Source organism: Mytilus californianus, unplaced genomic scaffold (genome assembly GCF_021869535.1).
Source record: "Mytilus californianus isolate M0D057914Y unplaced genomic scaffold, xbMytCali1.0.p SCAF_1, whole genome shotgun sequence".
In the NCBI taxonomy this organism is placed as follows: domain Eukaryota; kingdom Metazoa; phylum Mollusca; class Bivalvia; order Mytilida; family Mytilidae; genus Mytilus; species Mytilus californianus.
This window is the reverse complement of record NW_026262581.1, coordinates 48,212,776-48,230,609: the sequence shown is the minus strand read 5'-3', so window position 1 is coordinate 48,230,609 and position 17,834 is coordinate 48,212,776. Positions and strand designations below refer to the sequence as shown.

Here is a 17,834-nt window from a genome sequence, read left to right as displayed (position 1 = left end):
ATCAAACGGAAAAACACAAAATCATTCTGAAAAGCCTCTTAGAGACACAAATAAATATCCTTTTATTTCCACTACCAGAAAGACGTGCTTATCCAATCAATAAATAAAATATGTCTGGATGAACTTTATTCCAGACCTTTTATATTTATATACTACTGTTCATAAATACTCCGTTAAGATAGTAGATAGTCAGCTAGATTTTAAAATTCTTTCTGAAGACCATTGGGTGCAACACGAGGGGAAATGAAAGGAAAACTATTTCAAAATTGAATGAAATTTACATTTTTAGACTCTACCGATTCATTTCAATATTTAAGGAGTATTTTAGGCCAGCGAAAGTCCCAAAAAATTATCAATTCTTTCGAAATAATTGGTGTCGGCCCTATTAGCCTCCGTTTCATTATTTCCCATGAAAAGATGGTTATTTTGACTTTCTTCATAACATAATGAAGCGAAAAAGCGTAGAACCAACATACATCATTTTCATGGAATCAACAGCTATTTGACGTAATTCATAAATTACAAGGTAACAGTTGTCCTGCATCAGATCCCCATTGCGACAAATAATGTCTATTCAGAGATGCTCGAGGCAATATTTATGAAAATGCAAAACGTAATGCAAACGTTGAAGAGCGGATATATCTAACAAAACCAAAAGTATTATCAAACCGAGACTAGGAATCGGAGCAATGCTTAAGTAAGTACATTCCTCACTTGTAAAGGCGAATTCCAATTAAACAATACTTGTTTGACATGTAAGTATCAAAGCATTAACCTATTGGAATGATGAAACCCTAAGTGACTAACTGTCCACGAATAAAGGTATCAACCCACCGTAAGCTATGAAATTTGTTTTTAACAAAAATTACAGCTTTTAATGATTTTTTATGGCTGATTTTTTTCATTGTTTTTTTTTTTGCAACTTAAAATCATGGGCTAACATTTTAAAATCAAACTGACCACGCACAAATGTTAACGGGGTCATAAGAGTATCTTCACTGAGAGAAATAAATTAGGGTTTCCTATGAGAAATATTTTTGTGTTGTGCACTGATTTTATATTTACATCTTTGTAATAAATACTAATCAATTGTGCGACATAAAAACAATTTAATATTCAAGAATTAATTGACAGCTTTGGCGTTTTAACAATTAACTGATTTCTTTATTTCAATTTCGATTATACTTGTGTAAAAATATCCATATTTTCTATTAGATATGATTAGTTATACACTTTGTCAAAATTAGAGGCATCTATACATTTTGAGAACAAAATATTGAATGAAACTCTGTTACAATATATCTTTTATTCGTGTATCAAAACAAAAATATAAAATATCAAAATATTTGGACAAATATCAGACGAATATTGCACTATTCATTGTGTCATCGGTTGTCTTATTTTATGTGTATGTCTTGGCACGAACACATACATAACATCCATTTCTTGTGACGCATTCCTCGTTGAAGTTGCAGCCCCGTGAAATGCACTTATTTTGACAGCCTATTGAATCAACTAGCAAGGTACGTCTAACTAAACTACCTGACCGAATAGAATCTACTGGCGAGATACGTCTGACTAGACTACCTGACCGAATAGAATCTACTGGCGAGATACGTCTGACTAGACTACCTGACCGAATAGAATCTACTAAAGCACCTGTGAGGGTACTGTCTAAGGAATCTCCAGTAATGATTTGGCCTCCTGGAAATGAATCTACATCACGCTGACAAAGACGTCTGCAATCTTGCCCACCTTGCACCAAACATCTCTCAACACATCCTGATGTAATAATGTCTGATCTGACTACTGCATTTGATAAAATTACTCTTTTAGGTCTGCACAAACGATTACAGCCAACTGTTTGACAACTGTATCCAGTTTGACAATCTAAATGACTAGAGCATTCAATTTCACAAGCTTTCTTCACTGGATATACTGTAATGATAAGTTTTAATCAGAAATATTGAAAAATGAAATATCGTTGATAACTGAGATTGGACTTAATTATTGGGTTTCGATGTTTTCCATAATCACTGTGTTTATTACAAGGTTTAAGTGCCACTACAATTAATACGTAGGGTATAGCGGATTTCACGGTTTCAGCGTTTCTGATGAGTGTTAGAATATGTCTTTTATTCGTAGAAAAAGTCAAATAAATTGATGATAAATTAGAGTTAATTTCATATCGTTAATAATTACAAAAAAAAGTTTTGAAATCTTTGTTCAAATACCTTTTCAAAATTTGTCTGTTTTGATTAACTTACAGCAATCTTAACATTTATTTTTGCTTTTCAATACAATAAATTAGGTATTCTCATTTTAGAATGAAGTCATTTGTGTATTGCGAGCTACAAATTCTATTATTCAAATGAATTCAAATTCCTTTGTTTTCCCAATGTGAAGGAATACGAAAGAGTTCAAACGAAGTAGCATTGTTTGTATTTTTATTTTCGTATACAAGATTGTTTATAGAATGTTTGGTCTGTTGGTATTCAAATATTTGGTCTGTAGTTTATCTAATGATATTTGCTCAAGATTCATTTATTTGTTTAAAACATTAAATAATGAACCAAAGATTGGAAATATGATGCAATAAGATACATACCAGCAAAAGCACATGCTATAAATCCAAAGAAAATGATAACAGCTTTCCCTTCCATTATATCTGGAATGAATATTAAAACAATTTAAATGGGTTGAAAATGCTATAATTGATGAATTAGTTTTCTACCAAAATAAATGAGGCATTGTGGAACATGTGGAAGAGAAAGAGATATATATATACTCATAACTTATTGGTATTTTTCTATTTATCAGATTGAATTTTGCGTTTAACTAAAAGCTGCACACCTATACAATTATAGAAATCGTCGTAAAATGTATACAAGTCAGGAGTGCAATTTATTATATAATAAAAAAAGATCGAAATGTAATCAGAAGATCTGTTGATCATGAATGTTTGAAAAGTTGATATCAATTTATCTTCGACTTATGAAATTTTGTTGTCCCTTTCGTATTTCCCCTCTTTTTTATCCTTATTTTTAATCATATAACGTTCACAAAAATATTTCAATATAAATTTAAAATCATAATTGCATTTTAAATTATAGATTTGATACTAAAAATCTATTTCTTTTTCGAACCGTTGAAATAAAAGTATCATCGAAATATTATCAAAATTGTTTATTGTTTTTAAGATTTAATTCGTTGTAAACATATGACTTACCTCAAATGTGTCCTTTTTAATTGTGTACAGAAATGTTTTGTGAAATCTTCAATTTATTTCTGTCTTATATACACCCTACATGAGGAAATACACCGTATTAGAAGAAGTAAACGGTTCAGTGCAACCGTGACGTAAGTTTTGCAATACTTGTTATTATGAACATCAATCAAGTTCTAAATGTCATACGTGCATTTTGAATATTTGTATAAAAACTTAAACCTCAGTCTCCCGTGTCACCAAACCACCACAAAAAAAATATGAAATATGTCTTTGGTCATAAGGTTTTGTTTGAACAACAAATAACTTTTGTTATCTGTTTGATTCATTTCTTCCTTTCCATCTCTTTTTTTTTTATTTCTGCCACACATTTTGACTAAAGGCGGCTTTCTATTTGTATCTATAGTTCAAATTTTAAAATATTAGACCAGAGCGATGCTTTCGGGGATGTTTGTCATGCGGAAACATGCATTTGAATATTGTGGTCTTTAAGGAGAAATGCACCATGGGTGTGCATTAATACTTTCAATTCTGATTTTGATTTTATCGAACGACCTCGAATTTTGAATTATTCGGGAGGGCAATTTTTTTTTTTTTCAGGTTTTGCACATTTCATGACAAAATTTTTGTCAAAATTCACTTAAGGTTCGCCGTTGCACAAAATCTTTATTTGATAGCATATGATAAGATAAATATTTTAAACCGAAGTTCCTGATTTTTCGTAGTCTCACTGGTACAATCGTCGTGGGTTTCGTGTGTTAGTAAACAATCAATATTTGGGTTATATTACAACCGGCACGATTTATATTGAGAGACCTTCAACGTTCTAATGTGTAATGCTGATTATTCATAAACTTTCAAATCATAAAAGAATAATTGAGTTTATTTGAATTTAAAAAAAATCAAGTCAATTTAATATTCCAACAGTACTAATAAACATATAAAGAACGATACAAATACGTAAAGAAAAAGCCTATATGTAACTTCAGTATGTCATTTATTGTCTAAGCTGTTTACTAACATACTTCTATTGGGGATTGTAAACCTCAACCAAGAGCAGGTAACCTTCAAAACTTTCCAAACACGATTCAATTTTCAGGTAAAACAAAATATTTACATGAAAATGTAATTTTAGACTTTAATTTTTTTTAAATCTTAATATGGTGTCATCTTTTGACCATTTTGCCATTAACAAACCGACACCAGTGGACGGTGCCAGCATTATGCAGAACCCTTTGGTTATAATGTGAAAGATTGTCAGAACAACATCGGTCACAAACTTTTCTTATACCAATAGTTGCATTTGATTGGAGCAAATTCATTCAAATCCAACATCAATCCCGCCATATGCTGTCAATGCCTATCACAGTCAGAAGCCTGAAAGGAAAGCAAAGTAATATACAATCTGGCACAGCTAAAACAAATCTGTCCCCATGGTATTGCTCAGACCGTTTCCGAAAATAAATGTTTGGTATTTAAAATTGGTTTATGGGACATTTACCACTGTAAGGTTAAAAGATGAATTATTTTTAATTGAAACGTGATATTTTAATCATTCACCTACTAGAATTTCATCTTCATGTTTTATTGATGTTTTGAGAAAAAAGTGTTTTTACATTTTGTTATCAACCAATTGTATTGGTTGGTTTATTATATATAAATATACTTAATAAATAAATGATTTGGAAAATACGTTTAAGGTATAAAAAGTCATGAGATTTCCGAATGCAATTAGGTTCTATCCGGGCACTCTGGTGCAAAACCTTGGTTTCATCCGTGTCTTTTGGTTCTGAACCTTGGTTCTATCTGGGTTCTTTGGTTGGAAACCATGGTAACTGGTTCAACATCCGGGTTGTTTGGTTATAGGAATCCAAATTCTTGGTTCTATCCGGGTTCTTTTCTAGTATTCCCGTTAAACTATGAGAAGATATCCGCAAGCATCCGAATAAAGAGATACAGTAGGTCTTGTTTTATATCATTTATACATTCCAGCATCGCCGGAAACTGAAACTGTAAGGTAAATAAATACCTTCTCATTTTAATTATTTAACACGGGAAACTGGACAAAAATATAACATCGTCTATATCTATATCAACCCAAATATACAATCTAACATCCGTTTTTAGAATCAGAGTCGTTTCGTTCTCATTATTTTTTCACTACTCATCCCTTATTTAACTCAATATTTTCCAGAAGTTTTAAAAACACTGATAAGGACATATGTCGTTCATTTGGCCAACGATATGTGCATATAGCACTTTTGTAGTAGCGGTGAGCACCTGAGACATCCAGTACCCTTTTCATATATTTTGAAAATATTTATCCTTTCATGCTATGCGAGATTAAGCTGTTCCGCAGAGAAATAAATAGATTTGACAAAAAACTGATGCATGTGACACCCCACCAAGACTATGTCTCTAATTACTATTAACCACATGCACTACGACCATGGCCAATATAAAAATTGGGTCAGCTAAATTAATTTGTTCACCACTAGCCATATGACCTATATACCAATTAAATTAATCATTGGTAAGAGGCCTTACAATTTTAATACAAGCAATGTAAAGTATAAGAAATTTGATTTAAGATTCATTTTCGGTCTAGAAAGTCAAGAAGCTTTTCGAAATTCCAAGAACTACTGATTTTCAGGTTTCTAAGGGAGAATTTTTCTCGTAACAGGAGACAATAGACCATAGGCTATTTGGATATCAGAACACTTGACCTGACAATCTGCTTCACTTGAACTATTGTGGCGTCAGAAATTTTCTATTGTGACGTCAGAATTTTACGGGAACCTTTGTGATGTCCAGAAATGACGGACAAATAGCGATAAGGTCTATCCAGTTAACCAGAAAGTTGAATGTGTTGTTAGCATCTTAATTGCCACAGCTAATACAAATGTTGAAAAGGATCCAAATCAGTTAAGGAACCAGATCTACAGTATATATAATAATAATAAGATGTGGTATGATTGCCAATGAGACAACTTTCCACCAACCTGAGACCAAATGACATAGAATTTAACAACTAAAGGTCAACGTACGGTTTTCAACAATGAGCAAAACCCTTACTGCATAGTCATGTATGAATACATTCTTCACGATATACTTTGAACGATATGTGCATATAGCACGTTTGTAGTAGCGGTGAGCACCTGAGACATCCAGTACCCTTTTCATATACTTTGAAAATATTTATCCTTTCATGCTATGAAAGATTAAGCTGTTCCGCAGAGAAATAAATAGATTTGACAAAAAACTGATGCACGTGACACCCCACCAAGACTATGTCTCTAATTACTATTAACCACATGCACTACGGCCATGGCCAATATAAAAATTGGGTCAGCTAAATTAATTTGTTCACCACTAGCCATATGACCTATATACCAATTAAATTAATCATTGGTAAGAGGCCTTACAATTTTAATACAAGCAATGTAAAGTATAAGAAATTTGATTTAAGATTCATTTTCGGTCTAGAAAGTCAAGAAGCTTTTCGAAATTCCAAGAATTACTGATTTTCAGGTTTCTAAGGGAGAATTTTCCTCGTAACAGGAGACAATAGACCATAGGCTATTTGGATATCAGAACACTTGACCTGACAATCTGCTTCACTTGAACTATTGTGGCGTCAGAAATTTTCTATTGTGACGTCAGAATTTTACGGGAACCTTTGTGATGTCCAGAAATGACGGACAAATAGCGATAAGGTCTATCCAGTTAACCAGAAAGTTAAATGTGTTGTTAGCATCTTAATTGCCACAGCTAATACAAATGTTGAAAAGGATCCAAATCAGTTAAGGTATAGAACCACTAATTCAGGCCCGGTCGGAAAGAACATACAAGAAAGTAGTACATATTTTAAGCAAAATAGTTCCTACGCATAGCTGCATCTTTGTCAATAGTGGAAATATTTGGATAGTTTTAGTATCAAATGAAAGGTTGGGGACTTGGGGTCACTGTAGAACCCTTGTTGAAAGTTTTATTTGAATAATAAAGAAGTATAGGAAATTTTAATAGGAGGGCTCATTTGGCCTGTTGTTCGATCAGAAGTTCCTGTTTTTGTACTATCAAACTTCCGCGAACCAGTACGCTCTAATATGCAATTAAAGGTATGTTGATTTTTTCAGCACAAGTCAGCATAAGGTACAGTTTAGACATGAAATAACTGCCACTTTATTTGAAATTAAGATAAAGTAGCCATTTATGCTTGAAATTGCAGAATTTAACATAGAAAGCAATGGGGCTATGAATTAGTGGTTTTATACCTATTACTGACAGGCATGTGAAATTCTATTTTTAGAAATCATACCCTTTACAGTGAAAATTGGTCACATTTGTTGTCAGAAATCATGTTACATTATTTTTTTTATGTAACAATTAGTTTAGTGTCAAATTACAGCCCTCAAATTACTACAAGAAGGTATTTTAGCCTTTTTTGGTCATTTAGCATGCACACAGTTAAGATTTTACCTGAAATTTAAATTTTTGGATTATCTAACACTGAAACCAATGAAACTTGTATATTATGACTAGTTTATAGTATAAATATTGTTTTTGGTCATATTATCTAGTGAGTGTTCATGTTTTATTGTGTTTCTTGGTGAATTATTTATTTCAAGGATTATTGGTGTATACTTATATAGGAATTCCAAAATCTCACTTGAAATGCATTTTATGACCATTTTAGCAAGTTGTCTAGCTTGGAGATACATAAATTGCTCTTGTTGATCCATGTTTATACATAAAAGTATGGTTTTTTTTACCAAATCACTCTCCTTTTCCAACATGTAGAAAAAAGGGGGGACAAAATTATCAATTATATTTTATGTTTGGACCACTGTATTTATATTCAAGGAAGAATCTCTGATAAAAATAAGACATATAGGTAAGAACACTGTTATTTGAGTAGATATTAACAAATCAGAACTGGTAAAAATTGAAAAAGTGTCATATCTGTCACTATTAGTATCCATATGTAGTTTTCTTTGTTTAACGCATATGTTAATACCAGTCCAATTTGAGCTTGAATTCAGTGATATAGTGTTTTGACAAAAGCTTTATGTGTTTTTCTATGCTAAAAATAGATCATAGAAGGAAATAAAGTCAAGCAGAAGTCAATATAACAAAGTTGGTGCTGTTATAGGTATAGAACCACTAATTCAGGCCCGGTCGGAAAGAACATACAAGAAAGTAGTACATATTTTAAGCAAAATAGTTCCTACGCATAGCTGCATCTTTGTCAATAGTGGAAATATTTGGATAGTTTTAGTATCAAATGAAAGGTTGGGGACTTGGGGTCACTGTAGAACCCTTGTTGAAAGTTTTATTTGAATAATAAAGAAGTATAGGAAATTTTAATAGGAGGGCTCATTTGGCCTGTTGTTCGATCAGAAGTTCCTGTTTTTGTACTATCAAACTTCCGCGAACCAGTACGCTCTAATATGCAATTAAAGGTATGTTGATTTTTTCAGCACAAGTCAGCATAAGGTACAGTTTAGACATGAAATAACTGCCACTTTATTTGAAATTAAGATAAAGTAGCCATTTATGCTTGAAATTGCAGAATTTAACATAGAAAGCAATGGGGCTATGAATTAGTGGTTTTATACCTTAAGTACCCAGATCTACAGTATATATAATAATAATAAGATGTGGTATGATTGCCAATGAGACAACTCTCCACCAACCTGAGACCAAATGACATAGAATTTAACAACTAAAGGTCCACGTACGGTTTTCAACAAACCCTTACTGCATAGTCATGTATGAATACATTCTTCACGATATACTTTTAAATATACAGGCCCGAAGTGTAATTTTTGTTTTGTTATTTGTTTAAGGTTTTTCTTGTCTTTGTTCGTTAGTAGTTATTGAGATGCAGTTTTTGTTCGTTGTTGTCAGAAAAACTAAAGAAATAATGTGGGGATATGCAACTAGCACTTTTTTATTCTTTTGTTTTAAATCATTCAATAAAAGGATTTGAAATTTAGATTACATTTTTCCCTAAATCACTTATAATCAAACATACCCTTATTATCTCGCAAAGAAAAATATCAGTTTTTTTACTATATCCTTTTTTTTCTAAAATTCATCTACATCTAGTATTTATCAAACGGAAAAACACAAAATCATTCTGAAAAGCCTCTTAGAGACACAAATAAATATCCTTTTATTTCCACTACCAGAAAGACGTGCTTATCCTATCAATAAATAAAATAAGTTTGGATGAACTTTATTCCAGGCCTTTTATATTTATATACTACTGTTCATAAATACTCCGTTAAGATAGTAGATAGTCAGCTAAATTTTAAAATTCTTTCTAAAGACCATTGGGTGCAACATGAGGGGAAATGAAAGGAAAACCATTTCAAAATTAAATGAAATTTACATTTTTAGAATCTACCGATTCATTTCAATATTTAAGGAGTATTTTAGGCCAGCGATAGTCCCAAAAAATTATCAATTCTTTCGAAATAATTGGCGTCGGCCCTATTAGCCTCCGTTTCATTATTTCCCATGAAAAGATGGTTATTTTGACTTTCTACCATAAAATAATGAAGCGAAAAAGCGTAGAACCAACATACATCATTTTCATGGAATCAACAGCTATTTGACGTTATTCATAGAATTACAAGGTAACAGTTGTCCTGCATCAGATCACCATTGCGACAAATAATGTCTATTCAGAGATGCTCGAGGCCAATATTTATGAAAATGCAAAACGTAATGCAAACGTTGAAGAGCGGATATATCTAACAAAACCAAGAGTATTATCAAACCGAGACTAGGAATCGGAGCAATGCTTAAGTAAGTACATTCCTCACTTCAAAAGGCGGATTCCAATTAAACAATACTTTTTTCACATGTAAGTATCAAAGTATTGGCCTTACTGGAATGATGAAACCCTTAGTGACTAACTGTCCACAAATAAAGGTATCAACCCAACTTAAGCAATGAAATTTGTTTTTAACAAAAATTACAGCTTTTAATGATTTTTTTGGCTGATTTCCTTTCATTGTTCTTTTTTGTAACTTAAAATCATGGGCTAACATTTTAAAATCAAACTGACCATGCACTAATGTTAACGGGGTCATAAGGGTATCTTTACTAAGAGAAATATATTATGGTTTCCTATAAGAAATATTTTTGTGTTGTGCACTGATTTTATATTTACATCTTTGTAATAAAAACTATTCAGTTGTGCGACATAAATACAATTTTATATTCAAGAGTAAATTGACATCTTTAGTCGTTTTAACAATTAACTGATTTCTTTATTTCAATTTCGATTAGAATCGTTTTCATAACAGCGTAGACAACCGTAAACCCTTTGTTGGTAATACGACTGAATAATTTACCTTTAATTTAGCACATACTTACAACTTCTCGTCCAATCAAATTGCTTATATTTGCCTTCTAATTTTCATAGTACATACTTTTCCTGTGTACTAAGTAACTACGCATGAATGACCACAAGGGTAAGATTTCATTGTATCGTAATCAAGATATTTAAAACAAAAATTGCCACTGGCTATTTTGAAATAAAATGCTGTGTTCCAAGTTAAATTAAATAATTTGTAATTAGTTTTCACATTGATTTTTAAATATCCTGCTATTAAAATCTTTGGATCTAAAAAATGTTTTTGACAATTGCAAATTTTATCATTTAAATAAAGGGTAATACATATGGTTCTTTATACCTTGATTAGAGTACAACGATATCTTAAAATTATGATAATGTATCATCCATGCAATTACTTTGTACAAAGAAAAGTGTGTACTATGAAACCTTGTGAAGGAAAATTTAAGCAACTTGGTGATAATTTTTTAAACTTTCTTAAGGAAAGTGATCTATTTCGTCATGAATTGATTGATTTATTGATTATTGGTTGCTTAATGTCCAGTGGCAAATATTTCATGCATGTTCAGGACGATGTCATGAATTGAAAAACTGTGATTATGTCTGAAGATAATGTGCCACCTATATATATATATATATAAACATATTCTGATAAATCTTTTAGTTTTTACTTTGAACTAATAAAAAAAAAAAAACACAAAACCTATAATCTCTGATCCATTTGTAGTTGCTTTTTAATGCCTATCTGCTAGACTATATCTTTGGGGACAAACTATCTTCTATGTTTCAAATTTATTATAGCTTTAGTTTTACTGTGAAATTAAAAAATGTTTTCAAAACATGTAAAGCTTCCACTGCAATTTAATTATTGCCTGCTTTTGGTCAATTTATTTTGTCATCTTACCTTGTAAGAAGAACATGTATAGTAAAACACCGCTTTATATCAGTATACATACTTACACCAGCAGCTACCATCTTTTCATTCTGGAGTGAAGGGCCTTTTGAAATCACATATTTTACAATGATACTAGTGAGTAGATTTACAAAATTCGTTAATGAGCTCCGTTTTACAAACAACTGTGATACAAGTAGTCAGCCCAAATAAACTATCAATAGACCAATTAAAAGATTACTCGAGTTGTAAATATGTGCTAAATTGGATAGTCTATGGAAAGGTATATACTATGAAATTAAGAGCTCGGGGCAAGCCCCTCGCTCTAAATTTCATAGTATATACCTTTCCATAGACTAACCTAGACTTGTTTGCCATCCGCTATCGATAACAATGATTTTATGCTCACTCAGTCTATCAGAGGCCTTCCAGTGGGGATTTAAATAATGATCACTTGTTACACATTTCGATACATAAAATGAAACTTTAAAAGATTTGTTTTAAATATTTTTTATACCATCGCATACAACAGTTTCATTTTAAAGAATAATAATGTTCAGAGCTGATATCATTAAATAATACAAAAATACGTTTATTCATTGTAAAAAACTTTAAGTTGATGGGGTTAATTCACAAAATATCTTATTGATTACGAGAATAAGTACTTCTACGTTGTAATCATTTTAAAAGAGTGGCCTACTATTCATTCAATGCATACATGTAGGTTTGTTTATGAAGAGTTCCGGATAATTAAAAAATCATTGAATTTTTTTGTTTAATACCTTGTTTTTTTTTTACATAAATCGATTCATTCATTCAGATATTTATCAGTTTGCCTTGGCTATTCAAGTCCTACACAACATCTCAAAAATTTGGTTTTTTTTCTTACAAAACTTATATTCTTGTGATGTATTCTTTTGTTGAAGAATGAATGTTGCCCCTTTTTTTATTTTTTGTCGTTTTTTTTTTTGTGTTTCATTGACGTATAAGACAACCGGACTGTCCTTTCTTCATATTTAAAAACATACGAGATGACAAGTTAAACTTACAACATAAGAAAGATAATGAACATCGATTTTATGGTCTACTTAATTTCGAAGTCAGAATGTGGTCTTTGTAAAGATGTTGTAAATTAATCAAAAACAACAAAAGACAAAATAATTTGAATGTTTATATTGGAAAAAGTAACGTTGTGTAAATCATTACAATTATTTTATTTCAAATGAATATCAAGCTGTTGCATTTTTCCGCTGCGAGCAAATTTTGACTTTTGACCGCATTTTTAAAATTAATTTTCTTGTTGCAATCCTGTTGGAAGCTGCGCTGTGTAGTTTATTTTTCTTGTTTTGTTTAATGCCAAATATAGTCAAGACAGACAAAAAAAAGTTGGAAGGTTACATGTTAAAATAGAAAATGGAAATGGGGAATGTTTCAAAGAGACAACAACCCGACCATAGAGTAAACAAAACAGCCGAAGGCCATCATTGGGTCTTCAACACAGCGAGAAAATCCCACACCCGAAGGCGCACTTCAGCTGGCCCCTTAACAAAAATGTGTACTAGTTCAGTGAAAATGGACGTCATACTAAACTCCTAAAAAATTAATGAACTAAAATTAAAAAAACATACAACTTGAAGACTAACAAAGGCCAGAGGCTCCTGACTTGGGACAGGAGCAAAAAATGCGGCGGTGTTAAACATGTTTAGTGAGATCTCAACCCTCCCCCTATACCTCTAGCCAATGTAGATTAAACAAGCACACAGCAATACACCGCTACATATTGTGCCAAAGTCGGGCTGGGGAGGGTGCATGTTATACTGATTTAACCCACTGGATTGTGTGCCTGCACCAAGTCTGGCCAGGGAGGGATTGCATGTTAAACTGGATTAGCCCCACTAAATTTTGAGCCAAACGTCCGGCTATCCGGGTTTTGTGTTGTTCATTGTTGATTAAACGTCTATTTTTACTATTTATGGACAGGACTCGATGGTCTTTGTTGTTGTGGTCTCTTTTAATTTTCCTACCTTTTACCTTTTAATGTATTATTGTCGTATAACAGATCTAAAGCCGTTTAATTACGAAACTATCTGCAATATATTTAATAGTCCTAAACATACATGACAAATTTGACACTAGACGTAACGCAAACAAAAATCAATACACCAATGTATCTAAAGTCACAATTGATACAACTTTATATAAAAATAAGGAGAAGTGGTATGATTGCTAATAAGACAACTACCCACCAAAGTTCAAATGAAGTGGATGTAAGGAATTATAGGCAACCGTACGGCCTTCAACAATTAGAAAAACCCATACCGTATAGTCGGCTACAACAGTCCCCGACATGAAAAATATGAAACAATTCAATTGAGAAAACCAACGGCCTAATCTATAACAAAACAATTAACGAAAAACAAATTTTCTGCTTTTTGGTCGGGTTATATATATATTGTCTCTTTGACACATTCCCCGTTTCAATTCTCAATTTTATTATAGATATTAATGCATATATAAATAAGAATATGTGGTGTGATAGACAGACAAAAATCCCTTCCAGTGACCAACAGACGTTAGCAATATAGGTCACCGTACGACCTTCCACAATAAGCAAAACACACACTGTATAGCATGAAAGCTTCAAATGGCCTTGTCATGACAAACACGAAAGTTGAGTGGATGCAGAACAGAGCGAGAGAAAAACACGGATACCGCATGGAAACTGGCAAATGGTCCTCAATATTACTTTGGTCAACTCACTAACTTGAAATTAAAGACCTGACGAATTTAAGTCCTTATCTATGGCTGAGATGTATGTTTAAAAAAAAAAGGAAAATCAAGGTTTGTTTGGACATTTTTATAATGGAAGTCTTGGTTTTAAATTATTTGCGAGTAAGCCTAAGTAGTCAATAGCAAATAATCACTCCCAGAAAGACGGGCAAATCCATTAACAAAAGAAAAAATGAATATACGAACTACAGTGCACAGTATATTATATACATATTTTATTTGCGATCATAAAATGTACGAAGTCGTCCATTACTATGTAAATTGGGTCGATTTAAAAAAAAAGAAGCTGAATACGTTTCTGCTGCCAAGGGTTTTTCACAAGTATAGTAGTTAGCAGAAAAGTTCACCAAACTATACATTTTACCTATTCAATAACGTAAATGCAAATTTCACAAGGCTTGATCCAAATAGCTTTTTTACAGTCTAATAACTTGCAAGTACGAAAAAGTTGGGACAGAAGTATATTTTGTCCATATGTTTTGTATTAGCACACTTTTTAAAGTTGATCATGCATTCGTTCTAAAATAAAATTTTGACCAGATAAAAGTTTAAAGATGACATAATTGGACAACCGCAATTGTTAAATCGCTTTGACGTCCGAAAAAAGATAATAATCAACACATGCATTGTAACTTTTAAAGCCAGTTAAATCCTTTTTTTTGCCGAAAGCCAGTTAAATCCTTTTTTTGCCGAAAGAACGTGCGATATCATAAAAATTGATTATCAAAACATAACAAAAACACAAGTAAAGAACGTTTAAGTATTCAATATAAATAAAAAAACAAAGGTTATTTCTGATTAGTTTTTCGAATTATTTTATTTAGGCGTTGATACCCTTTGGTGACCCCACAGTTTAAATGTCTATAATAAATACGTCGTGAGCAGTGGGCGTTACATAAGAACGTTCACCTAATATGACCCAGTCAATGGAATATTTTAGCGCGCCAATCAATGGTCTCGTCTACACTGTTATGCACATGATTCTATACTTGTGTAAAAATATCCATATTTTCTATTAGATATGATTAGTTATACACTTTGTCAAAATTAGAGGCATCTATACATTTTGAGAACAAAATATTGAATGAAACTCTGTTACAATATATCTTTTATTCGTGTATCAAAACAAAAATATAAATATCACAATATTTGGACAAATATCAGACGAATATTGCACTATTCATTGTGTCATCGGTTGTCTTATTTTATGTGTATGTCTTGGCACGAACACATACATAACATCCATTTCTTGTGACGCATTCCTCGTTGAGGTTGCAGCCCCGTGAAATGCACTTATTTTGACAGCCTATTGAATCAACTGGCAAGGTACGTCTAACTAGACTACCTGACCGAATAGAATCTACTGGCGAGATACGTCTAACTAGACTACCTGACCGAATAGAATCTACTGGCGAGATACGTCTTACTAGACTACCTGACCGAATAGAATCTACTAAAGCACCTGTGAGTGTACTGTCTAAGGAATCCCCAGTAATGATTCGGCCTCCTGGAAATGAATCTACATCACGCTGACAAAGACGTCTGCAATCTTGCCCACCTTGCACCAAACATCTCTCAACACATCCTGATGTAATAATGTCTGATCTGACTACTGCATTTGATAAAATTACTCTTTTAGGTCTGCACAAACGATTACAGCCAACTGTTTGACAACTGTATCCAGTTTGACAATCTAAATGACTAGAGCATTCAATTTCACAAGCTTTCTTCACTGGATATACTGTAATGATAAGTTTTAATCAGAAATATTGAAAAATGAAATATCGTTGATAACTGAGATTGGACTTAATTATTGGGTTTCGATGATTTCCATAATCACTGTGTTTATTACAAGGTTTTAGTGCCACTACAATTAATACGTAGGGTATAGCGGATTTCACGGTTTCAGCGTTTCTGATGAGGGTTAAAATATGTCTTTTATTCGTAGAAAAAGTCAAATAAATTGATGATAAATTAGAGTTAATTTCATATCGTTAATAATTACAAAAAAAAAGTTTTGAAATCTTTGTTCTAATACCTTTTCCAAATTTGTCTGTTTTGATTAACTTACAGCAATCTTAACATTTATTTTTGCTTTTCAATACAATAAATTAGGTATTCTCCTTTTTAGATTGAAGTCATTTGTGTATTGCGAGCTACAAATTCTATTATTCAAATGATTTGAAATTCCTTTGTTTTCCCAATGTGAAGGAATACGAAAGAGTTTAAACAAAGTAGCATTGTTTGTATTTTGATTTTCGTATACAAGATTGTTTATAGAATGTTTGGTCTGTTAGTATTCAAATATTTGGTCTGTAGTTTATCTAATGATATTTGCTCAAGATTCATTTATTTGTTTAAATCCTCATTAAAATAATAAAGATTGGAAATATGATGCAATAAGATACATACCAGCAAAAGCACATGCTATAAATCCAAAGAAAATGATAACAGCTTTCCCTTCCATTATATCTGGAATGAATATTAACACAATTCAAATGGGTTCAAAATGCTATAATTGATGAATTAATTTTTCTACCAAAATAAATGAGGCATTATGGAACATGTGGAAGAGAAAGAGATATATATACTCATAACTTATTGGTATTTTTCTATTTATCGGATTGAATTTTGCGTTTAACTAAAAGCTGCACACCTATACAATTATAGAAATCGTCGCAAAATGCATACACGTCAGGAGTGCAATTTATTATATAATAAAAAAAAGATCGAAATGTCATCAGAAGATCTGTTGATCATGAATGTTTGAAAAGATGATATCAATTTATCTTCGACTTATGAAATTTTGTTGTCCCTTTCGTATTTCCCCTAATTTTTTTATCCTTATTTTTAATCATATAACGTTCACAAAAATATTTCAATATAAATTCAAAATCATAATTGCATTTTAAATTATAGATTTGATACAAAAAATCTATTTCTTTTACGAACCGTTAAACTAAACGTTTCACCGAAATATTATTAAAATTGTTTATTGTTTTTAAGATTTAATTCGTTAAAACATATTACTTACCTCAAATGTGTCCTTTTTAATTGTGTACAGAAATGTTTTATGAAATCTTCATTTTATTTCTGTCTTATATACACCCTACATGAGGAAATACACTGTATTAGAGGAAATAAACGGTTCAGTGCAACCGTGACGTAAGTTTTGCAATACTTGTTATTATGAACATCAATCAAGTTCTAAATGTCATACGTGCATTGTGAATATTTGTATAAAACTTAAACCTCAGTCTCCCGTGTCACCAAATCACAATAAAAAATATATGAACTATGTCTTTGGTCAGAAGGTTTTGTTTGAACAACAAAAAATTTTTATTATCTGTTTGATTTATTTATTCCTTTCCATCTCTTTTTTTATTTCTGCCACATATTTTGATTAAAGGCGGCTTTCTACTCGTATCTGTAGTACAAAGTTTAAGACATTAAACCAGAGCGATGCTATCGGTGATGTTTGTCATGCGGAAAAATGCATTTGAATATTGTGGTCTTTAAGGACAGATGCACCATGGGTGTGCATTAAAACTTTAAAT

The 17,834-nt window shown here is 31.8% G+C and overlaps 1 protein-coding gene across 8 annotated transcripts in view; it reads right to left on the bottom strand.

Moving 5' to 3' along the window:
* Window positions 1-17,355, bottom strand: part of LOC127704512 (uncharacterized) — a 31,439-nt gene extending 14,084 nt beyond the window's left edge. For 2 of the 8 annotated variants that reach the window (XR_007983315.1, XR_007983316.1), the window contains exon 1: window positions 3,230-3,281. Coding sequence is in view for 3 of the 8 variants with exons in the window: in XM_052208614.1 (XP_052064574.1) it covers window positions 1,633-1,938; window positions 16,690-16,744 (361 nt within the window). In the remaining 5 variants the exon portion in view is untranslated. Of the gene's footprint in view, window positions 1-1,632; window positions 1,939-2,608; window positions 2,669-3,229; window positions 3,282-16,689; window positions 16,750-17,311 lie in introns of those variants that run through there. The other 6 variants (XR_007983324.1, XM_052208614.1, XM_052208622.1 and 3 more) reach the window with 6 other exon arrangements.
* Window positions 17,356-17,834: the final 479 nt, after the last annotated feature.